The sequence below is a fragment of the Mauremys mutica genome, chromosome 8 (assembly GCF_020497125.1).
Source record: "Mauremys mutica isolate MM-2020 ecotype Southern chromosome 8, ASM2049712v1, whole genome shotgun sequence".
NCBI lineage: Eukaryota > Metazoa > Chordata > Testudines > Geoemydidae > Mauremys > Mauremys mutica.
The window spans coordinates 67,278,982-67,304,210 of NC_059079.1; the positions used below are offsets into that span (position 1 = coordinate 67,278,982).

The 25,229-nt window shown below is 50.0% G+C and overlaps 1 protein-coding gene and 1 long non-coding RNA gene across 3 annotated transcripts in view; one reads left to right on the forward strand and one right to left on the reverse strand.

The window, feature by feature from the left end:
* The first annotated feature begins 14,244 nt into the window (after positions 1-14,244).
* The window catches only part of CRIP2 (cysteine rich protein 2), a 69,495-nt gene continuing 58,510 nt past the window's right edge, over positions 14,245-25,229 (forward strand). Inside the window, exon 1 of one of the 2 annotated variants that reach the window (XM_045026306.1) lies at positions 14,245-14,376. In XM_045026306.1, the coding sequence (XP_044882241.1) occupies positions 14,334-14,376 (43 nt within the window). In that variant the 5' untranslated portion in view covers positions 14,245-14,333. Of the gene's footprint in view, positions 14,377-17,015; positions 17,056-25,229 lie in introns of those variants that run through there. The other variant, XM_045026307.1, reaches the window with a different exon arrangement.
* The window catches only part of LOC123375437, a 37,221-nt gene continuing 36,254 nt past the window's right edge, over positions 24,263-25,229 (reverse strand). Inside the window, exon 3 of the long non-coding RNA XR_006581450.1 lies at positions 24,263-24,846. This is a non-coding gene — a long non-coding RNA (uncharacterized LOC123375437). The remainder of the gene's footprint in view (positions 24,847-25,229) is intronic.

The window sequence follows — 25,229 nt, forward strand, 5'->3', positions numbered from 1 at the left end:
TTGGGAAGGGTCAAAGGTGTAAATAATGTAAAATAAAAAATTCTTTTGCAGGTCACATAAAACCAAAAAAAAAAGCAAAAAAACGGGTTAACTCCATGCTCCTGCTAGGCCTAAAAATAAAATGCTAACTCCGGCCCTCTCAAGGCCACAACACACATCTAACTCTCGTCTGCCTGCCAAAAAAGGGGGGCCCCGTAATTCACCAATCAGCCGTTAAAAAAAAAAATGCAGCTAAGCAAACCTGCAAAGGCAGCCCATAACAAGCAAAACAAGTAAAGGCCAGCACAAAAAAAACAAACAAAAAAACCCAACAAAGTCTAGTTTAAAAACCACAAAAAGCTGGTTTAAACTGGTACAAAAAACACGAAACACAAAGGTCACGAAGCAAAACACCCCCAAAGGCACCCAAAACTTAAAAACCCTCCTAAAAGCTGGAGCAATTCGAAAATCGCAGCGGATCTCCAAACAACCTATGCCCAAAACAAAACTCCCGTCCACCGTTCGCCCCTCTTCTTCTTATGTTACACCCAGGCTTAGCCAGCCTAGGGTAAAGCATGTGTAAGTATAAAAGTGGGTTAGGGCTTGGGGCACTAATCTTTCTTCCTTCCTCTAAGTAATGTGGGGCGCACCCCTCACTCTCCACTGTTATTTTATTATTTTATTAATAAAGCTTTAAATTAGACCCTTGGTGTGTTTCATCATCTCCTCCCCTAAAAATCCTGTGGCTTCAGCCTAATCACCAAACGCCTCAGGCAGATTGGTAACAGAAATCTGTCACAAGGGCCCTTTGTGAGCTAGAGCTTTGTTGGCCCTCTCCATCAGTTGTTCAGGTGAGTTGCTGGGTGGTGGCTGTGATCTGAGTACTGCCTTGGGCCCCGTGCTCCCTCACATTGCACCCTGACGTTGTAGTTGGCCAGGTTTCTGAGGCTGGGAAGACCTCAAATACCAGTGGGAGATAGTATGAACTCTAGGAGTTCTAGGGAGGACTTAACAAAGGCACATTTTTCTACCTTCACATAGAGGCCATGTTGGTGCAGCCTCTTTGGGAGGGAACGGACATGCATCCTGTGGTGTTTGGTGTTGGCCAAAAGGAATAAGCATGTCACCCAGGTATGCTACCACATACTGGTCCAGGATGTCCCTGAGTACATCATTAATAGCCCTCTGGAACAATGTGGCTGCAGTTGTCAAAGTGAAGGGCATCACAAGATAGTCAAAGTGACCATAACATCTTCAAAAGGTGGCCTGCCATTTGTCCCCAGTTCTAATACATATGAGGTTGCATGACCTCGGAGGGGTAGCTTTGTGTATAGCAGGGCAGTGCTCACGTGGTCCATTAGCTCAGAGATTAGTGGTAACGGGTATCGGTTTCTAATGGTGACGTGACCTGGGTCCCGATAGTCCACACATAATCAGAAGCTTCCATCTCTTTTTAAGCAAAAAGGACTGATGTTCCAACAGGCAAAGTGGATTTACGTATAAAGCCCTTGGTTAGGTTCTTCTGAAGGTATGTGTGTAGTGCAGCTAGTTCAGGCTCTGACATGGCGTATTTACGGCTGGCCAGAATGTCTGCCCCTGGGTGTAGCTCTATTGGCCGATCACAGTCCTTGTGTGGCAGCAAAGTGTCTGCTTTCTGTTTTTTAGAAGACATCTTTGTAGTCACTGTATTTGGATGGAAGTCAAAGACCAGATTCAGCAGGTGGCTCTGCAGAGCCAGCTACCCTGGCATGCAACCTCTGGGGAACTAGTGCACACTTCCTGGGGTCAAGCAGTGCTGCTGGCAGAATTCTGAGAGAAGTTCAACTCCAGGATCAGAGGGAAATGTGAGGAATGGATGGCCCTTGGATGTCCTTGGATACTGACTTTGAGAGGAATGATTTCTGTAGCCACTGAGCCAGAGGATAAGAGGGAACTGTTGATCATCTCTATCAGATCCAGATAGATCTGGTTTGCGCCACAGGGAAATCTGTAGTGGCTGGGCTGTCTCTGCATCGATACAGTTGTCTGCTGCGCCTGAGTCGATAAGGGCTTGTGGTGGAGGAAGTGGTTGGGGGTGACCCAGGATTTGTACTTGTAGATACGGTGCCACTTGACGGGGGCCGGTGTGTGTTTCTGTCAGGAGCTCAGGTCGGGTTTCAAGGGGACATTTTGTCAGGACGCTCAGGCTAGCCCCTTTTACTAAACCTGGGCTGGTTTGTTTTCTGGATTCCTTTGGACTGGGTTTAGGGTGACCAGATGCCCCGATTTTATGGGGACAGTCAGATCACAGCCATCACCCAGCAGCTCACCTCCTGTCCCAATTTTTCACACTTTCTATCCGGTCACCCTAACTGGGTTCCTCATGGGCCAAGTAGAGGTTGCATAGCTGTTATGCTTATAAGAAGCACATGGGATCTTTTTCAGGGGAAAGGCAATATGCCGCGTTTATTGAAGATACAACAATTAGCATATGCATTCAATCACACCACACACACACACGCGCGCGCACACACACACTGTCCCGCCAGTCGATGTTATAGTTATCAGTCCAGAGTCTGGATCAACCCAGTGGCCAGCTAGGTTGATCACGGGTAGGGAGGTGCCGGGATCCGTCGGTCGCGACATGATGCTCCAGGGAAGTCTTGGCAGGACGAACCCAAAGTTTCATGACAAGGCACCCTGTTTATATAGTGATTTTCCTTCATTGGGACCAATGAGTTTTGCACGATCATGCTGTAATCAATTGTTGTTTGATGAGAGCTTGTTTTCTTAAATTGTCCTTCTCATTCTTTATCACAGCTATCTTGTCCCCATTGATAGGTGCCTGTCTCATCTTTAGAGATGTCAATCTGCCCTCCTCTCACATTTCAATAGGGGCGTGTTGCAGCCTCCTGGCACCTTTGCGTCTGTTTCTGGTGGTTCCTCCCTCATACATCTGGCTCAGCGATGGCCTTCACACTTATCTCTTTACACATACATTCCTCATTCACACACACAACAGAATTAATTTACACAGAACATTTTGAACAGGAACATCAAAGTGCAATGCACAAGAAAACAATCATGGCATTCTTTTACTTATTTTAAAATGCTAAACCTACAACAAAACAATGACCTTAAAACTTCTGTTACTGCCTTGAAATCAGCCCAGACACAGATTCCAGCTGATGCATCTTTACCAAATGGCCCATTAGGCCATTCCTTTCTGCTATTCAAAAAGGTTGGCTGGCAGGATATGATCAAATAATACATCAATACATTTCATGCATGCTACATTATTATTCTTTATCCTTCATTTTAAATTATACAAAGTACAAACATAAAATCCTACTACTACATGACCCACTTCACCACACTCATAACACAGGTTAAGGCGTCACCGGTGCTTTCTCTTCAGAGGGGAGTTGTTGGTGGGTTAGGTCTATCTGCATCAGTTCAATTGGTGAGGCAGAATCCGAGAGTGGGGGGTAAAGTTGTGACCTCCTCTTCTTTCTTCCAGTCACTCTCACAGGCAGTTTTCAGTACAGATATAAAATCTTTGACAGTGTCCAGACCTACTGGGGTCTTGACTTGGGCCAGTTCATCCTTAAACTTGTCCTGCAAGCCCCATCGCAACTGGCCTAACTGGGCCGCCTCGTTCCATTCTGTGTCTGATACGAGACTGTGGAAATCAGCTATAGGAAGTGGCCATACCCGACCCTTGTTGGAGTTGCCGCAGGACAGCCTCAGTGGAGCGAATGTGGTTAGGGTTGTCAACGATGGTCAATATCGCTCGCTGGAAGGCAGCCCATTTGGACAGAACTGGACAGTTGGCTTCCAGCGCAGGAGAGGCCCAGTCTAATGTCTCCCCTGTCGTCAGGCTGACTGCCAGGCCTAGTTTCTTATGGTTGGAAGCATGTAGCTGCGGTCGAAGGCAGAACAAGAGTTAGCACTGATTCATGAAGCCTTGGAATTTGGAGGGGCTCCCATCGAAACACTCAGACAGAGGGATAGCAGGTCCCAGCTGAAGTGACAGCACAGCTGGATGGGCCCAGAGCACAGCATTTTCTGTGTGGAGTTGATGGATTTGCTCCTGCAATGCCTGATTTTCACTGGCCAGCTGTGCGTTCTGCTCCTGCAATGCTTGATTGTCTGCCTGGAGGCAGATCACCTGCTCATGTACCTTCTGGTACGGGGAACTTCTCTGGGTCCGTCCTTGGCTGGGCCCACTCAAAGAAGTTGACAGTGGTCTGAGCAAGCTTTAGGGACTGGGGCATGGGCGTTCAGGCCAAATGGTTAGAGTCAGGAGCTTGGAACAAAGCCAGGGTCAGAGTCAGGTACCAAGCCAAAGGTTAGACTTAAACCAGAAATGGAGTCAGGAGTCAAGCTAGCGGTTGAATCCAGAATCAGTATCGGGGTAGGACATAAGACCAGGGACCTGGAGTCAGGGGCAGCTCTATGTATTTTGCCGCCCCAAGCATGACAGTCAGATGGCTTTCGGCGGCGCGCCTGTGGGAGGTCCTCTGGTAACATGGATTCGGCGGCATGTTCATGGTGACCGGCAGGCTGCCCCCCACGGCTTGCCACCCCAGGCACACGCTTGGTGCACTGGTGCCTGGAGCCGCCCCTGCCTGGAGTGAGGCAGGAGAGCAGGAACTGGGACTAGATGGAGGTCTGGGAGAAGGAGGGCATTAACCAGGAACGGGTAGGGAGGCAGGGCTCAGGCATCAGGCAGGTACATAGGGATAGGGCCCACTGTAGCAGCCAGCTGGAGAGTCCTCTAGTTGGTTGGACAACTTCCTGTGCCTCTTTCTGGCTTAAGTACAGCTTCCTAACCAATCGATGAGGCTGGATGTCTTCCCCAATCAGGAGCTTCAGGGGTGGGGCCCTTAGTGAACTAGAGCTTTGCGGCCCCATCCAGTGATTGAGGTGAGCTGCTGGGTGGTGGCTGTCACCTGAACACTGCCTGGGGCCACTCGGGCTCAGGTTTGAGGCTTGAAATCTCTCACAGGACCCTGCTGCAGCTGCCTCCAAGGCCTAGGATGGGGGCGTGAAGAGCCCCAAGAGCTGCAGGAGGAACTCATGTGGGATCTGGGGGCTGGGCAGATGTTGGGGGGACACCCAGGAGAATGCTGGGGTTGGAGAGAAGCTGAAAGCTCTGTCAGGCCGCAGCGTGAGCTGCTGCAGCAGAGCCAGAATCACCTCTCTCAATACCTGGGGTGACACCAATTGTTTGTCTCTCACACACACAAACTGAGGCAGGCACATGCATGCGCACACTGAGATAGATGTGCACTCTGAGGCAGGCATGAACTCACACAGACAGTGAGGTGGGATAGGGAATCACATCAAAAGACAAACAACATAATATTAAACAAACCCTTGTGATTTGGGTGGGGGGAGCCTGAGTTCGGAGTCTTTGAAGTTTGGGGGATGGCCATAATGTAACTGCTTAACTATGAAACCTCTTTCTCACAGGTATTTTTTCTCACTCTGTACATTTAAATCTTTTTTTTTTTTTAATGGAGAAGAAGAAAATCCACCCTGTATAAGCCATGAGCTCCAGCATAGGTTGCCAACTGGAGGTTTGATCCTCTGCTCCATCCATATCCACACCTGGAAACTAAACTGAAAACTCATCCAGTCTCATTCTTGTTAGATTTCAGAAAAAACAGTTTTTCCTCTCACTTTTCTCATTATTGCTGGGATTTGCAACACAGCCTAATGGATTTAGCTACCTAGATCACATTGAAAGTTATCAGTGCCCAGCTCCCTCAGGCCCCCTTTAAAGAGCCAGCCTATAACTCCAAGAAACTCAAGTATCAGAGGGGCATCCGACGAAGTGGGTATTCACTCACAAAAGCTCATGCTCCAATACGTCTGTTAGTCTATAAGGTGCCACAGGACTCCAAGAAACTGTGAGTAGGTTAGAGAAGGAAGAATTCTAATGTTAATGTGTCCTAGCAAGATCAGGGAGACTGATATTAGCCCTGAGAAATTACACAAGCCAAAGAGATTGTTTGATGACATCGGATTTTATCTTTAAATTCCCCTCTGAATGTATTCCCTTCTGATGGCAGGCCATGATGAGAAACAAAACTGTTTTGCAACAATAGAAATACCAAAGATCTACAGCCGGAGAGAAACTTGACTACACCATGCACTCCCAGGCATACTAGAATAACCAAATTAAATCAAAACACAAATGCAGCAGGAATGTCATGGTACCAAACATAATTGCTGTACTGTAGTGTTGAAGTGGGTACTGTTGTTCCAGCAGCTGCTGAGGTTTCTGCGCTTGCATTGTGTGGTTTCTATCTATTGCCACTTAAAGGTTTTTATTGCAAATGCATTGCAGGCATTCCGGAAACTGCAACGGGACCTCAAGGTCCCGGGTGAGTGATGCCTGGAGTCTTGCAGCTGAACTAATGGAGGTGGTAAATTTCAAATCCAGTAGTTCACTGAATCCCTGGAGCCTACCCCAAAATCCTTTCATATATTATGTAAGATCAGGCTACTGTTGGCAGGCAGCATGGTTGAATGGACTGTGCATGGGCTGTCAGCAAGAAACTTGGGAGCTCTAGTATCATTTGCTATGGAACCTGCTGTGTGGCCTTTGGCACATCTCTTAACTTCCCTGTCTAAGCTGCCTCATTTGAAGAATCAGGGTAATTATAATTTATGGAGTGCTTAGTGCTTCGCAGGTAATTCAGCGTGATAGGTCCTGTGCAGGGGAGCTTTTATTGTGCCTTGAAGGGCCATTATGAGTGTGATGTTTATACAGGGCTAGCCTAATGCACCACAGAAGTACTAAGTATTGCTGCTAGGTCATTTTCGAGTGAGCAGTTCCTTGTTGGGAGAGAAATCACTGACATAGATTTGAGACACTTCTCTCTTAATTACCATGTGGACCTAAATCCTGGTCACCTGGAACAAAGATGGCAAAAATGATCGCAAGACAGTTCCACTTAAGAAAGCCAGCTAATGCACACAGTTCTCAGCAAGTCTTACCAGCAGCTTCTCCCTCTGCTGCTTCCAGTATTCCTGTTGCTAAAACTGGGCTGGATGGAGGTTTCCAGGCCACAAAGCCACATACAATTGTAGCAGCAGTGGCATTTGTGGCTAGATGCACCAGTCGGGGATTGGAGCGCCAACATGCAGGGTGCTGGGGGGCAGGGGCATGCAATAGAAAGCTTGCAATCTCTTTGGGGGTCAGATTATCTATGTTGTGACAAGAAGCAAGGGCTGGGGGAGCTGGACAAGCAGGGTGTGTGGTGGGGGAAGAAGGTAACAGTAAAGCGAACAAGGTGTAATACAATGAGTAGGGGGTCTTGGTGCATCACCTGCCTAGGCAGTGCCACTGGGCTGCTCTGTAGGTAATGAGGCAGAAGTAAGTTTAAAGGACTCTCCCTGAGCACATGGACTCAGTCATTCTCACTATTGAGCTGCTAGCCTAGCTGGGTCTGGCTGTTAACCCCCTGCATCCAGCTGCTCTACAACACACCAGCCCTCCTTAGCTAGGTTCAACCAGCAACCATGTCCACTGCAACATTCTCCATCCACACGCAAGTCTCACAGTCACCCATGTACCCCTTAGTGACCATGCTTGTGCCAGATCTTTTGACCAGGCCTCAGAAGAAAACATCAAGTGTTCCTAAAATACTAACTCCATACCATATGTTTCAGTCACTGTATCGGGTAGTAGTTTGTTCCAATAGACATGGCACTGGCCTGGGCCCAGCTGAACTGGCTGTTCTTCCCAGCTCCACCACTCACCTGCTGTATGACCTGAGGCCAGTTGCTTCACCATAGCTGCTGGTTCAGAAATTCAGAGCTTATATAAAAATGGACTAATATGGGTGACAGCTGAATATGCAATTACCTTATTAACAAACATAAATGACCAATGGTCTGGTTTCCAAGCTGCTGGGTGGAACACTGTGCATTGTGCCCAAGTAACTCTGGCAGCTTTTGGGGTGGGGAGGGCTGTTGCTGAGTGATTGCCCTGGGTTGGAAGGGTGATCTGGCAGCTCCAGGATCAGCTGAGGGATGCTGTGGCTGGGTTGCTGGCCCCTAGCTGGGTGTCCATTTGCTCCCTGGCTGGGGTGAGAAGGTGAGGAATCTTTGGCTAAAGCTCACCATAGCTGTCATTCCAAGCCTATGGCCATGGGTGGATTGGGAGGCGCTAGGCTTATGGCTGTCTGGTCAGAATCCTCCAGCTGGCACTCTGTGTAGTTAGACTCCTGGAGGACTCTAAGCATAACGTAGAGCAGCTAAACCAGGAGCCTTCTGGCCGGAACAGGAGACTAACCAGCCCTGCAGCAGCTTTCAGGTTAATATCCTCCCTGCCATAGGTACCGCCCTGGGTCTGTTTTGTCTATCTAGATTGTAAGCTTTTGGGGCCAGGGAGTTTCTCTGTTGACATGTCTGCACAGTGCCTGGCACAATGGGGCCCTGGGCCCTTACCATGCTATTGTAATACAAATAATAATTTAGCCAGGACTAACTTTTACTATAAAACTGTGTGTGCAAAGACCCACCTTGTGCTCTTCTCACCCCCAGCTGCTGCTCCTGCAGCACTCCTGCCTGGCTGCTTTCATACCTGGAGCAAAGAGGCATGAAGGGTCTTGGCTCTCGCTGAAGACATTGCGCCCTCCCTTGCTGAACTGTCTGTGGGATGAAAGACTTGATTCCTGCTGTCATCCTCTCCTGTGCGTGCCCCCTTTATCCTCCTCAGCTTGTCCAGTTAACTCTGAACCACAGAACTCAGCATGGCAGGATGAGCCGCCCTACCAGCCCTGTCCAAGTGTGCAAAGGGATAGGCCAGAGTCCAGCCAGATGTCAGCCCAGACTGGGGAGATGGGCCTAGAGCTACATCTGTTTGGGGATGTTTTGCATATATAGCTTCTCAGACCTCCTCGGACTGACAGGCACAGCCCCCCATCTTCTTCCTGCATGTGTGATCTCTGTTTTAAGAGCAGGAATAATTGCTGACAACTGTTGAGTAGAGCTGAGTGAATAGTTGACTTTTTCTGTTCAATGGCTAAACCAAAAAAGGAAAAAAATTGGTTTGAACCCAAACTGATTTTTTTTAACCGTTTATTCTCACCAAAGCGAAAAGCTGAAAACATTTTGTTTGGGTCAAAGGAAACATGTTGAAAACATCGATTTGAAACGAACTGTCGAAATGCTTTGTGGCAACATTTTCAAAAGGCGACGTTTTGTAAAGGAGGGTACTGTAATTAATGCCAATCAGCATGGGCTTATGGAAAAATTGATTGTCAGACTAACTTGATTGCTTTTTATGATGGGATTACAAATTTGTTGATAAAGCTAATAGTGTTGCCATAATATACTGAGACTTCTGTAAGGTGTTTGGCTTGGTACCACACAAGATTTTGATTAAAAAGCTGGAATGAAATAAAATTAACATGGCATTGCCATGGGGTACATAAACCCCCCAGTGGATGGAAGGGGTTAAGGAGATGCTTTGGGCTGGAATGGTCCAGCCCTTCTGCACCTGCAAATCACTCCAGGACTGGCGGAGGTGTTAAAGAGGGAAGTCCATGCAGATGGGGGCTGCCCTAGGAAGGGAACAGGCTGAGCTTCTCTGGCCCTGGAGATAGGGCTGACAGCCTGCAGAGCCCCTGCCCTGGAAGAAAGAGGTGCAGATACCCTGAGCTGAAGAAGAAAAGAGCTGAGACTTGTACTGGAGCCCAGTTACCTCTGACATGGACAGTGATATTGCCTCTGAAGTAAGAGGGGCCCATAGCCTGGAGGAAGCTGCCTACAGGTTTTTCTTTTCCGTTCTGTTAGTGTAACCCCTTTTGCTGAATACAGGCTGTTTGGTGGCATCGCCAGGGATGCAGAGGGGGGAGGAGACAGTCAAGAGGCCCTGGCCGGAAGGTGGGTGCCAGCCAGCTAGAAAGATGCCCTATAGCACCCGCTGGGGTGGGGATGGAACAACTTACCAAGGGTTGTGGTGGATTCTCCATCACTGACAATTTTTACATCGAGATTGGATGTTTTTCTGAAAGATCTGCTCAAGGAATTATTTGGGGGCAGGTCTCTGGCCTGTGCTATGCAGGTCAGACTAGATGTCCACAATGGTCCCTTCTGGCCTTAGAATCTAGGAATCTATTTTGACAGGGATGGAATTTTTGTTTTCAGGGTTTTTTTTGACTGAAACTGTTCACTGAATTAGACTCAAATTCACAAATAGTTTGGTGCCCTGAAAAATGCATTTATCTGAAAATTTACTATTTGCTAAAATAAATCAGCCAGCTGAACTGTTGGACTGAAATCCAGCATCCAGCCTAACCTGCTCTCCCCCGCTGTCCCTTTTAATATTAGCAAGGAGCCGTCTGCCCGATACCTTTGCTAAAAACCCTAGCCAGACCCTTCCGAACAAAGAACATCTCTGTCAGATCTCCAGGATTTCATCTTGAGTCTTCTCTCTGTTTAATAAACAGCTGAAGGGATTTTGACACTGTGGTTGCCATGGTAACCAAGCAAAATTGTGCTGCAACTCCCTGGGCACTGCTAGCTGTTCGATGGTCTGGCAATAAATGAGGAATAATCCTTTTATTTTTGCAAGGCCTTGATGCTGCTCAGGCTTCTGTGGGCCTGGAAGGGGAAGAGGGCACATCTCTGGATCTCGCAGCTCTGTGCAGAGTCTGGACACGCAGGAGTGAGGAGGGGCATGGGAGCACTCTTGGAAACAAAGGATGGTGAAGCAGCTGTGTTCCCCAGATCTCCACGAGACATGGAGGCCTGGAGCGTCTGTGGGCTCGTACATCTCCCAGCAGCCCCCACATGGGATGTGACTGAGTACCCACAGTTGAGCAATGAGTGTGATAGAGTTTGCTACCCATCTGGGGTTCAAGAGATGCAGGAATTCCTCCCTTTCCTGGGTTTGTTGGCACGAGTCAGGAGCAGGCAGGAAAGGGCCTGAAAGGTCATGGCAGGGGAAGCTCATTTGCAACCAGGCCCTGTTGCATCATACACCGTGGAGGTTGGGGCTGTGCTGACTGCTGGAGAGAGCCGCTGGTTTGGTCACAGTGAGGAGGTGGCCTGGTTACTTTGGGGCAAGCTAACCCTGTGACAACCAACACTTCTGAGCTTCACAGAATTCCATCCAAAAAAATCAGTGACAACAGTGCTCTGAGCTCTTCCTGCGCATACTAAACCCACCTGCTTCAAAGTCAGGAAATGTCTCAATAAAGACATCATCAGTCTGCCCCATGAGAAACACACACTTGTACTGCAGGCAGTATCATCACATATCATCACAACCACCTTAACTAAATGTTAAATAAATCAGCTGGAAGCGTCACCAGAATCCTAGGTTAAGGAGTGGCAGTCACTGGACAAGGAGAAAATGGCTCCTGTGGAGCACTATATCCTTCATTTTACACCTGACACCATTACAGAGCTAATCTAGCCTTGCAGGGTGAGCAGCACTTTCCATACTCCCCCAAACTCCTAACAAGCCGGCTAGTCAGTGTGACAGCACACCCATCAATGTGCTCAAGTTTCCACAGCCAATGCCTTACCCACTGCAATACCAGGCCTGGTGTCCAGGCTACTTAATCTTAGGGGTATTTTAAATTATCCTGTATCTGGAAAATGTGGCTAATAATACATTGCATATACAATACACAGTGCTTTTATCCCCTTGCAGAGGTCAAAAAGGTGGGTGGAAGTAGCCCTATTTTTACAGGTAGCCTAAGTAAGTACGGAGGCGTTAAGCTGTTTGCATCAGAGGCACTGTGACCTGATAGCTCAGATGTGCGTCCATCACTTCCCAGTTCAGTGTTCTTTCCCCAATTCTGCCATAAGCGTCCTATGTAATCTTTGCAAATTGCTTAAACCCTCTAGGCAGTCTGTATGACTGCCGCCTTGTCACCTACATCTGAGTAAAATGCTATCATTTGGACTGGGTACGACTATGCTCGGGTAGAAATAGCTGCACCAGGATCAAGTTGGGGACAATCAGGACTTCTGTTACCCCCTCTGGAAAACAGAGCTGGGCATTTTCACCCAGATCCTCAAAGGTATTTAGGCACCAAACTCCCTTTGATTTCCGTTGAAGTTAGGAACCTAACAACCTTTGATGACTGGACCTTTTCATCCTAGGCCAAGGGGGAACTGATGGGAAGGACTGATTCCAGCAGTTATGATGTTTGCCTTGACCTTTGAAAAGGAGCAGGCTGACGACAAAGACATTATCCATCGATGCCACTTTTTGTGTCTCTCAGCTTCATTGTCAGAGAACCTGGTCTAGTTTTCAAAGAAGGACCCTTTCCAAAACCCTTTGCTATTCCTGCTGTTGAAAACTGCCTCTGACCTGAAGCAGTGTTCAAACCTACCTGTGTCTCATATGGTGTGGTAGACCCTTTGTAAACACTACTGAATGGCACCATTTATTTATAAGCTTTTAAGTTAACAGGCATCCTTACTCAGACAATTCATTATGTTCAGAAAAACTTCCCTATTGTAGGAATGCATCTGTGAGTAACGCTTTCTACCATCTCTGGCTCGGAGCCTCCGTTCCATTCTGGTGGATGGAGACCTGGCCTCAGTTCTTCTTGCCTTTGTCACCTCTTGTCTGGATGACAGCAATGTGATATAGCTGGTCACCTAGCCTTCAGCCCTTGAGACATTCCAAGTAGTACAGAACACTGCAGTGTGTCTCCTCAGCAACGCAGGCTCAGTAACCACCAGCACATCAAACCTGCCCTCCACTCCCTACACTGGGTTCCCATATTTATCAAGTCAGGTTCAAGGTCTTGGTCCTTCAAGGAGCTCCATGGCCTGGACTCAAGGTATGTGAAAGGGCCTAAAGCCCGGGCTGAGGTCCATGGCTGAGAACTTCACTCCTCTGGCACAGTGGCACACTCTAGCCCAAGGGGAACGCTTGTCTGTGCAGGTGCCAAACCTTTTGTGGGGGCTGGTACCAGACTGTGGAATGAATTCCCCCAGAAACTAAAGATCATCCCAAACTTCACCACCGTCAGCTCCAAGGGCAAGGTATGTTTCTTTGACATGCGGTCACTAATGGACACAGAGTCACATGTGTGTGTGTATTAATTTTTTTCCCAAATCAAAACACTCCCCTGTACACCTTTCTCCCTGTGGAGCAAGGATGAGAGAACAAACCCATGACAGATGCTAGTCAGGTGACTACAGGAAGGCACTCAGCTACTATAGTGCTGAGTATGGCATAAGAATGTATATAGAACGGATCTATTTTAGGCATTGGCTTTTGCAGAACCCTTACCAGCAATATGTGCACACACACATGGAGCGTGATCCTGCTCTCCATGGGTATTCAACTCCCGTTTATGTGAATGGGAGCAGGAAAATCCCACCCTGTGTCTTGTCTCCTCCTCCTGGTTTGAAAATGGATGATTAGTTCCCCTTGGGATGATCCATGTAGTTAGATCACCTTCAGCTCTCATACCCCGGCTCTGCTGGGAGGAAAGAGGTTGCAATTAAGCAAACTGATCAATGAGATTTGTTGTAGGTAGTTTTGAGCACAACCTGTTTCCTTTGATTTTGAAAAGAGGTACGGACCTAATCCTGCTCATCTCCCCTATCGCCATCCTCCTCTTTGCCCTTTCACTGCCACCTGCCACCCAGGGGTGGGAACCGTCACCTCCACAGCTGGCCAGGAGCGCTGTGCCCCCTGACTCCCTGTCAGTGCCTTCCCATCACACATGCCTTTCTCCTGGACTTGGGCCTCTTACTTCGCCATCCGTTTTGGGTCTGTAACTCCCTGCTGCCTTTGGGGCTGGCGTGTCTACACATCCAGGGGCACTGACCTTCCCTGGTCAGGTGGGGCCAGCGTGGCTGGGCTGGGGGGAGGGTGCGAAGTGGACACCTGGGGGCCCCTCTCCTGCTCTGCCCAGGTGTTTGGGACCGGACAGCCCCGGGCGGGGTGCCGTTCGCCCTGGGCCAGGGTCCGAGGAGCCCTGCGGCTCCCAGCCTCCAGCCCTGGCTCTGCGCTCCGCAGGGACTAGAGATGCGCGGCAGCAGGTTCAACTCCCAGCTCGTGCTGGCCCGTGTCTCCAGCCGGCCCCGGTTCCGGCCCCACGCTCGGGGGGTGCAGACAGCGCAGCCCCGTGTAATGGGGGGGGGGCGCCTCGAGCAGCTGGGCGGGGGCTATGGGGGCTGCTCCCTGCACCTGCTGGCAGGCCCGGCCCGGCCCGCGCGTGGGTCTCAGCGGCGCCGCGCGGGAAGGGAGTCGCCCCAGCTCGGCAGCGCGGCCAATGGGCTGCCGGGCTGTGGGCGGCGCGGAGCGGAGCTTGGGCCGGGCGGAGCTGAGAAACCCGCACACAGCAGCGCGTCTCGCCGGCTGCGCGACCCGCGGCATGGCAGCCAAGTGCCCCCGGTGCGCCAAGGCCGTCTACTTCGGTGAGTGCCCGGAGCCCTCCGCACGGACCAGTCCCCCCTCTCTCCCCAGTCTGGGGCATCCCCCCGGGCACGGACCGGTCCCGCCCTCGCTCCCCAATTTGGGGCACTCCCGCCCGGGAAGAGGGGCTACCCCCTTGCGCTCGCCAGCCTAGCCGCAGCTCTCCTCCCCGCTCCCAGGAGGGACTAGTGTCTCCCTTTCACACACTCCCCGCAGCCTGGGAAAAGGGACTGCTACTCTCCCTCCATCCCGGGTGCAGCCCCAACCCGGCAGTAGGGGCTGCGACCCCCCGTGCTGCCCACCTTGGGTGCTCCCTTGCCTTGCAACCCCATTTCTCCCTTCCCGAGAACTGAGCCCATCCCCAGTCTGCGCGTTCTTCCCGGGGGCGGGGCGGGCAGCTGTTGTCTCCCCTCCCCACCCTGTGTGCACCCCTGCCTGGGAATAAGGCAGTGCCCCCGCTTTCCAGTTTGCAGGCTCCCCCTCTCTGGGAGCAGAGGGCAGCTGAGCATGTTATAACTGTTTTTTATACATACTGGACCCTTGGTCTATGGCTCTCTTGTCAGAGTTAACATGATGAGTAGAGTCTACAGGTATAGGGCGTGGCAGGGAAAGGGTTACAGCTAAACCTCTGCTGCTTTGGTTAGTTAGGGGGGAACACCTGCATTGTTTGTATTTGTAAAGTTGTGAGGGCTCCACTTGATTTCGTCCTCTGGTATTGGCTCCCTGGGAGAGTCCCTGTGTGCGCTTGCTGGGACAGGGTGATTGGGATCTCTGCTGAGTTGTCTGATCCCCTGCCCAGATGGGTGTGTATGGCTGACCCAGGTGATGAGGAGGGGGGCCAATCTCTCAAATGCTCGGTTCTGCAGCTGGGACCAGATTTTTCAAAACCGCTCAGTGTCTGTTGTGCACCCAGTGTGCTGAGATCATAGATTCATAGAAAGGTAGGGCTGGAAGGGACCTTGAGAAGCCATCAAGTCCAGCCCCCTGGGCTGTACAGGGCCAAATAAACTTAGACCATCCCTGGCAGGTGTCTGTCCAACCTGTTCTTAAAAAACTGCAGTGACAAAGATTCTACAACCTCCCTTTGAAGCCTATTCCAGAGCTTAACTACCCTTATGGCTGGAAACGTTTTCCTAATGTCTAACTTAAATCTCCCTTGCTGCAGATTTATCCCATTACTTCTTGTCCTGTCTTCAGAGGCCATGGAGAACAAATGATCCCTATCCTCTTTATAACCACTGTTAGCATATTTCAAGTCTGTTATCAGGTCCTCTCTCTGTCATCTTTTCTCCAGACTGAACATGCCCAGGTTTTTTAACCTTTCCTCACAGGTCAGATTTTCTAAACCTTTTCATCTTTTTTGTTGCTCTTCTCTGGACTCCCTCCAGTTTATCCACATCTTTCCTAAAGTGTGGTGCCCAGAACTGGACACAATACTCCAGCTGGGGCCTCAGCAGTGCCAAGTAGAGCAGGACAATTACCTCCTGTGTCTTACATACAACACTTCTGTTAATACACCCCAAGATATTAGCCTTTTTTGCATCACATTGTTGATTCTGATTCAATATGTGATCCACTATAAACCCCAGATCCTTTTCAGCAGTACCACTACCTAGCCAGTAATTCCCCGTTTTGTTGTTGTACATTTAGTTTTTCTTCCTAAGTGATGTACTTTGTGCTTGTCTTTATTAAATTTCATCTTGATGAATTGAAATCAATTCTCCAATTTGTCAAAGTTGTTGTGAATTCTAATCCTGTCCTCCAGAGTGCTTGCAACCCCTCCCAGCTTGGTTTCTCCCACAAAGCATATAAGCATACTCTCCACTCCATTATCCTAATCATTAATGAAAATATTGGACTAGTATCAGACCTAGGACTGACCCTTGTGGGACCCCACTGGATTTACTCTCCTAGTTTGACAGCAACCCATTGACAGCTACTCTTTGATTACAGTCTTTCAACCACTTTTGCACCAACCTTACAGTAATTTCATCTAGACCACATTTCTCTAGTTTGCTTATGAAAATGTCATGTGGCACTGTGTCAAAAGTCTTACTAAAATCAAGGTGCACCACATCTGCTTCTCCCCGTCCATTAGCCGAGTAACCCTGTCAAAGAAGGAAATTAGTTTGGTTTGACATGATTTATTTGTGACAAATCCATACTGGCTATTCCTTATAACCCTGTTATTCACTAGGTGCTTACAAATTTAATTGTTTTATAACTTGTTTCAATATCTTTCCAGATAATGAAGTTAGGCTGACTGGTCTACAATCATCTGCAAATCTCACCCTGATTGTGAGTGCTGAGTGGCTTTGATCTGACCAGTATTGCTAGGATGGCGGTGCCCTGAGACCTGCCTGAGTTGGGACACATTGACTTTTCAGAGGATGGGCAAAGTTGTTTTTAGAAAGACAGGAGAACTTGGCAGTAGTGGGAAGAATGGGAGGTCAAAATCAGAAATGAGTTCCAGCAGCATCTACAGACAGCAAAGAGCTAGAATCCAAAGGTTAACTACATGTCTCCTCCCCTCAATTCTGCATGTTGAAATACAGAGCATGTCTCATCCAAGCCATTTCCAAAGTCTCTGAACTGCTTTGTTCTCCTTTACTGTAAATGTATGTAAAATACTCTACTTATGGTGCACTTTTCACTAATGGAGCTCACAGCACTTTACAAAGGTAGGTAAAGCAGTGTTAGTTTCATTTTACATATGGGGAAACTGAGCCACGAAGACAATTATATTTTAAAAAGTGGCTTCTGAATTTGGGGATGGCACCTTGGACCCCATTCTCAGAAGCACCAAGTACCCACAGTTCCTGTTGACTGCAGTTGAAGAGATGACTGCTTCCCCCTGCCCCTAAAAATCAGACCCAGGGCATCTCCAGTTGAACATCCTGGTTTTAGTGACTTTCCCCAGCTTATAGAGCTGGTCGTGGCCAAGCTGGGACTAGAGTCCAGGTCTCCTGACTCCTTCCTGTGCCTTGCTGCCATTTGAAAATGTACCTCTTCCAATACTGCTTTTATTACGTGAAAAGTACACGGTCCAGAATGTGGCTTGGCACCAACTAGAACATAGCTTTGACTTGCTCCCTTCTCCAACCTGTCATGGTCTTAGAGTCCTGGGAATTACTGCTGAAGATTAGGATCATTTTAAAGGCACGGGGAATTAATCTCCATTACCCAGATCACTTTCTGATTGAATTAGTTAGCTTTGCATTCTGGCTTAGTTTTGGTTAGTGCTGCTTGCAGGTTATTCCCACCCTGGAGGATAATTCCCATCTCCCTCTTATGATCTACTGCCATGTAGTGAAGTGTGTGACAGCTCAAGTATCCATCTTCTCCAGTCCTTGCTTCTCCTGGTTGTTTATTTTGATAGAGAAATACCATGGGGTTATGATAGCATCTGAGTGTTCAAAGCTTTGGGAAGGGTTGTGCACTTTCATTCCGCCCCAGCCATCTCCAAGTAAACACTCAGAAATAGGAATTTGCTTTTTCTCCCCTTCTAAGTAAGTCTTTTTGTGGGGGCGGGAATAACTCAGCCTGCTGGATTTCATCCCTTGTGTGAATCTTTCCCTTTTAAGCTGAAAATACTGCGTCTGTTTTCCTGGAGGCCCCAGTCTGACGTTAGTTTCTTTCTCCCTGCTCTCTGGGTGACTGTTCTCGTGGAATCACTGGTTGCTGTTGGTAGTGGAGAAGACTGTCCTCTCCTGACTGCCCCAGGTGCAGTCAGGGAGATGGGGTCATATTGTGCCCGAGCAGAAGTACCGATGGGAGTGAGCCAGAGAAACCATGACCTCACAGAGTTCACTTCCAATCTTCCCCGTCTAGGGAGGGATCAGGTCAGCATTCCCAGGATTTGTGATGAGTGGAAGCATCAGTCCTGCAGAAGCTATGGGCGCTTTTACTTCCCCCACCCTCTTGCTCCATGGTCTCAGGGAAGATGGGTTTATACAGGTGCCATGCTGCCTCTGAGTGACCATCCACCCACAGCTACGTAAATGAGCTGCCTAGATGCACGGAGCAGGTGATAACCTAGAGAGAGAAGAGAGATACCCCACTCTCCCTACTTTGCAGCAACAGCATGCAGAAATCTGCTTGGATAGAAGCCATCTTTGCATGCCATGGGCTGTGGCTGCTCCCTGGCTCCTCCCAGGCCCCAGCTCAGCCTCTGCTGCCTGACTCCCATGGAGACCTGGCTTTATGGGGGGGGGGAGGAGGGGGAGAGGGCTCTGTGGGGTCCAAGGAAGGGGGTGTAGGGGAGACTGTGCCACAGAGCCAGTGCTGGTTCTATGCCAGCCAAGGTGGTATGTATTCAAGGGAGTGGCGAGAGCAGAGTCAGAGCTGGTCCAAAATTTTCTGTTGAAACACTTTTTTGATGGAAAATGTTGCAAAAACGGTATCCTTTTGCTGAAATATGCATATAATCCCACCCCAACCCAAATATCAAAACGTGTTCATTTCTTTCGGTATGAAAAAAAATTGAACACTTTTTCTGCAAGTTGGGGAAATCACTTCCTGACCAGATCTAGTCCAAATGTATCAGGAAAGTGGCAGGATAAGGTTTTTTCCTGCTTCTTGTTTCCAAGGCCAGTTTTTATTTTGAACTTCCACTGCAATTGACTAATAAATCACATAACCTAGTGGGAAAGCAATAGTGGAATTATCTTCCACAGGTTGTGTGTGTGCATGAATTCTTTTATTGCCCCTTAAATTAGCAGAGACTGATTAATAAAGTCCTGCTTGTTTGGAAGTGTTACTTTCTTGTGATGAATGACCCTTGATTATAATTTTTTTAGATGACAGGCGTTGTGATTCTGAATCTCATGAAAATGTAATCAAATTCTTTTTCTCTTCCCTCTGCCCTACCCCCGACTTTGTTGAGATGCTCATGTACTGAAATGGGCAGCTGTCCAGAAATAACGGTAATTTTATTTATGGAAAATTAACTTTCAGTCTTCCTGTTGCCTTTTACTCCACAGAAAAATCTGGCAGACCCTTCCTCTGTAATGAAAGGGATGTGGGTGTTTCCTGAATTACAGAATGAAGTTAAAGTGCAGGAAAACATAAAAATAGATTTTTTGAAAAAGCACATTGTGGCATGGGACATTTTTTCCCAGTAGCAGCTGGGCCATTTGGTTAGTCTACCTTTTTTTTTTTTTTTAAATGCAATTTGAAAGATCCAGTGAATACTTGTTGGGACTATTTAAGTGAAAAAGTAACTGATGCTAATGCTCTGTAGCTGACTCCTAGAGCCCTAACTGCAAGTAGCCCATGTTTTGGTCTCTTTCACCAGGAAGAGTTGGTGGTCACAGCCAGCCTGAAGCAAAAGAACTGAGTATTTCTTAAGCTACCAATACAAAAGAGAGGTCTCCAAGTGAGTTTTGCAGGATCACTGCCTTTGTGACCTGTGCCTGGGGGAAAATTCTGAATTGCCCCTCTCTACCCGCCTTTGTTTTCAGACTAGTGAACTGCAGAGAGAGGACTGCAGTAGCTAGCATTCTGCTGCTTCCTCTGTGCAATGTTTATCACTGAATTCTGAGCTGAATACAAAGTTAAAAAGACAAAATATGTAACAGATACATGCGATTTATTGTCCATCTGCTTATTCTGCTGGAACCCAGGCAGGCAGATAACAAAGAGGCTCTTTTTGTTCTTGATTGCATTGTTCTAAAGGACCTCATCTGGTGGAGTGTGAGTGAGCGTGCATGCAATTACAGAGTCAGGGAGCTTTGCTGCAAGTGGGTGACTTTCTGTGTGCAGAGAATGGCATGGGCTGGCATGTACTCACAGGCATGAGGAGGAAGTGGCCAAGTAGCCCCAGAATTTAGCATTTTTGTGCAACTGGCAGCAGCAGCGAGTGCTGAGGTATTGGGGGGGAAATCTTGTATGTGTGGTATGAGGAGCTTGCTGTCTGGGGGCAGCAGCGAGAGAGGCTTTTAGCTTGGGATCATTTGATTGCCAGTATTGGCCAGTGTCTGAGGTTGGAGAGTGCTGCTGAGTTGCGGAGTGGGGGTTTAAGGCTCATCCAGCTGTTATAATATTATATTTATTATTATAAGGCTCATCCAGCTGTTATCTGGACAGACCAACATCAGCCTCTGTAGCTCGGGCCAGCAGTAACCATCACCATAGGCGAAAAATGGAGGCAAGCTGCCTCTCACTGATACCCTGGGGGAGCAGCCCAAGCTCCCCATAGAGAACCCTTGGCAAGCAACAGTCCAGCATCACTGGAAAGAGGAACAAGTGTTAGCAAGAGGTGAGCAGACCCCCGAGTGCAGTGAAGGGGAATCTGATCCATGGTCGCTGCAGCTGGGTCTGGGCTCTGTAAAGGGGCCCGTTGGATGGTTTTGAAATACCCAATGCCCATCATTGCTATACCAGTCACCTGTGTATCAACTTCCTCCTACCGCTGTATTTAGGAATACAATATCCTGGCCAGTACTGCTTCCTTCTGTGCTTTGCAGAGCTCTGCACAGGCTTGTTTGCTCTGGAGAAATTTAAGCTAGAAGAGCAGAAGCAGCTCTGCAATTAATAAGTAACCACTGTCCTTGGAAATAGATGCTTGCTGTTTTCCAGTGCCCGTGGCCTGAAAATCTCCTGCCCAGGCCATCTCTGCATGGCTGATTGTGAGGATTTTGTCTGTGTGTGTATTATAGATTTTCTTAAAATATTGAAAAAACGCCAGTCTTCTCTTCAGCACAGCCTGTATGGAAGTGACCATATGGGTGACTTAAGTACAGCTGCTTTATTGCCAGGGATAATGCTGATGGCCTGGAAGCTGGCTCTTATATAATCTCCTATTTTGATGTCTGAGAGGCTGCTCTCTGGGCGTGTCCATCTCAGGAGCCAGGGTTTCTAGCAAATTGCTGCCTGGCTCGGGTATCAGAATACAAGCAGCTGACGGGGATTTAGCTGTGAAAGTCCTAGAGAGCAGGAAATGGCCCAAAGCTGTGGAGTGGGGTAACTGGCACAGTTGTAGTGTACTTGGACAAATACTGCAAATGACAGAAAATCGCATAGGCCTTCCTGCAGTAGCAACTCATAACCTTCCTTCCTGCCTCTTCGCTGGGGGTATGTCTGCTGCTTATTAGCAAACATTTCTATAGCAGTAATGGCTAAGGGCCACACCAAGATGTGCCCCACTGCGTTCAGTGCAATGCAGATGTAAATGCAAGTTCTGCTCCCAAAGAGCTTGTGGTCTGAAAGACAAGATGCCAGTTGCTAACTGTGTTTCATAGATTCCAAGGCCTGAAAGGACCGCTGTAATCGTGTACTCCAGGGGTCGGCAACCTATGGCATGCTGCTGCCTGCTGGGGTCCTGGCCACCGGCCCTGCTCAGCCCGCTGCTGGGGACCCTTGCAGGCAGCAGCGTGCCATTAAAAATACTCCCCGGCCCAGCCTGCTCTTCTCCGCCCCTGCCTCTTCCCCTAGCGTGCCTCCTCCTCTCCCTCCTCCTCTCCCTCCCTGCCGCAGAACAGCTGATAGCCCTGGAGAGGGAGGAGGAGAAGAAGAGCAGGAACCATAGCCGCAGCGTGCTCGTGCTCCGGAGAAGAGGTGGGGACGGGGCCTTGGGGGGAAGGAGGGTGGAATCAGGGCATATCCCCTCCAGCCAGTGATGAGCTGCCAAAATATTAACAGGTTCCCTCCTCCTTACCCCAGGAGGGGGATGTGGCTGCCCCCCCAGACTCCTGCCCCATCCAACCCCCCACGTTCCTTGATGCTCCCCCAGGACCCCTGCCCGATCCACCCCCCTTCCCTGTCCCCTGACTACCCCCTGCCGCCCCATCCAATGCTTCCTCTCATTCCTGATGGCCCCCCGGGACCCCTGCCCCTATCCAACCACCCCTTCTCCCTGTCCCCTGACCGCCCCTGGAATCCCTGCCCCTGACTGCCCCCCGCCACCCCATCCAACCCCTGCTCCTTCCTGACTGCCCCCCCCCAGGACCCTTGCCACCATTCAATCCCCCTGTTCCCTGCCCTCTGACCGCCCCACCCCTATCCACCCCCCCACAACCCCCAAACTCCCCTGCCCTCTTCCAACATCCCCTCCCTGCTCCCTTACTGTGCTGCCTGGAGCCGCTCTGCCGGGACCAGCACCGTGGGGCCCAAGCCGGGAGCTGCAACCGCAGGGCCGGGAACCAGCACCAATGTTGCGGGGGCCCGGCTGGAGCCGCGGGGCCGGGAACCAGCACCAGTGCCGCCGGGGCCGGAGCTGTGGGGCCGGGAACCAGCACCGGTGCCGCGGGGGCCGGGCCGGCCGGAGCCGTGGGGCCGGGAACCAGCACCGGTGCCGCAGGGGCCGGGCCAGCTGGAGCCGCGGGGCCAGGAACCAGCACTGGTGCCGCGGGGGCCGGGCCGGGCGGCCGGAGCCGCGGGGGCCGGGCTGGAGTTGCGGGGCCAAAGCTGGGGGTGCTTGGCTGGGGCCGGGACAGGATGGGGCTAGGGGCGCTCTGCCCGGACCAGGAGCCAAGCCAGAGCCAGGGGCACTCGGCTGGGACTGGGGCTGGGCTGCGGCTGGGGGCGCTCGGCCGGGGGTGCCAGGCTGGAGGGAGCTGCTAAGCCGGCCACACCTCCCCTCCCCCCGCGGCCCAGCTTACCTGCCCCCTGCTTGTTTCAGGCTTTACGAATATCTGATTCGCGGGAAGCAGGGGAGGGGGAAGAGAAGTGGGGGCGGAGCATTCAGGAGAGGAGGGGGAAGTGAGCTGGGGCTTTTGTTAAATAAAGCCCTTATAGAACCGGTAGTCCTGGAACAACAGGTTCTAAAAGGACTTCTAAATTTAACAACCGGTTCCTGCGAACCGGTGAGAACCGGCTCCAGCTCACCACTGTCTCCAGCCCCCTGCCGTGAGCTGCTCAGGGCAGGTGGCTGGGAGCATCCCCACGACTCCCCCAGCCCACACCCCCAGCCTCCTGCCCTGACTCCTGCACCCCCCTCACAGACACCCAGCCCCTTGCCCTGACCCCAGCCCCCCCCACGACCCCAGCCCTGATTGCTGCACCCCCATCACACACACCCCAGCCCTCTGTCCTGACTTCTGCACCCGCCACACATACCCAGGCCCCCCACACCTCATGCCCTGACTCTTACATCCCCACCCTGAGCACCAAATAGAAGCTCCTGCACACACCCCCCCCACATTCCCACCTGCACCCCTCACACCAAATGGGAGCTGCCAAGGTAAGTACTCCACATCCAAACCTCCTGCTCCAACCCTGAGCCCCCTCCCTCATTTTAGCACTCCGACCCTCAGCTCAGTGCGGAGAGAGAGGAAGAGAATGGGCCAGAACCAGGGAGAAGGTAGGTACCCACTCTATGTGGGCAGGGCCAGGACCCCGGGCTGGCAGCAGGGACCCTGGGTGGCAGGAGCCAATAGACGGAACCCCAGACCGGCAGTGGGCTGATCCGCTCAGCCCATCAGCCCACTGCTGGTCTGGGGTCCCGGCCGCCGGCTCCGCTCAGCCCGCTTCCAATCTGGGGTTCTGGCTACCAGCCTCTTGCCAGCCGGGGTCTCTGCCGCATGCCCTGCTCAGCCTGCTGCCGGCCTAGGTGAATGGAACCCCAGGCCGTTAGCGGGCGGAGCGGGCCGGCGGCGTAAGATCAGCATTTTAATTTAATTTTAAATGAAGCTTCTTAAACATTTTGAAAACCTTGTTTACTTTACATATGACAATAGTTTAGTTATATAATATATAGACTTATAGAGGGAGACCTTCTAAAAAACGTTAAAATGTATTACTGGCACACAAAACCTTAAATTAAAGTGAATAAATTAAGACTCGGCACACTGCTTCTGAAAGGTTGCCGTCCCCTGGTCTAGTCTGACCTGTGTAGCCCAGGCCAGAGAACTTCCCTGAAATGATTCCTAGAGCAGATCTGGACAGGCTAATTAACATGCCTGGTTAATTAACCACTTGTTCCTACCTGTGTTCCATCCCACATTTAGCATAGACACTGCCTTGCAGAAACCCCCGCAGGAGGTGAGAGCACCTATTATGCTGCTGTGTTTCATACTTGCAGTTCTCAGTGGCTCCCCTCCTCCTCTGCTGTTCATTGGGAGCCAGCTCATGACTTCTCCTTGCAGAACAGCTGAGAGGCAGATTGGGTGTGTCTGGGACTGGCAGGAGACTCCTCTGCAAGCCAGCTAGTATCTGGCCTACCTAAGTTTTTCCATACCACTCATTAGTTCAGCAGGGAGTGAGTGGTGCTTCCATTTCTCACTGAACCACAGATTGACAGCAGGTGTGGTGAGAACCTAGGTCCTGATCTGGGGAATGCTCCCATGTGCTGTGCAACTGTTTTCAGGAACAGGAGCTTAGTTTTTAGGTTGCAAGTGAGCAGTTAGAAGGGAGCTTCATTTATTGATCACTGTCCTGGAAAGAGCATAGGGAGGGGGAGAGAAAATGGGAAAGGGGAAATAAAGAGAGGGAAAGGAAATTGAATGGAGGGGGAGGGAAAGTTAGAGGCACAACTGTAAAGAGGCAGATAAGGGGGGGGGAGAGAGAGAGAAACAAAAATAAGTGAGGCAAAACAAATTTTCCATACAATTATTAAGAAAATGTTACAATAAAACACAAAGAATGAATAGCCTCTGTTACATCATATGTGGGTCTGCTTTATGTATGCAGGGTCAGCTCTGTGCCCAGTACCCAATATATATTACCTTTGCTGCCTTTAGAGTAAAAGCCATCCTGCTTTTACTGTACAGTACCATGCGTGCTGAAGGTGCTATATAAGCAATACTGAGGAAAAGGGTTGGGAGACCTTGCTGAGAATGGGTGGTGGGTCCCAGATGCCCAGTGCGGGTCAGTAGAGAACCTGCTCTGGTTTTGCTTTCCTCTCTAATATTAATTT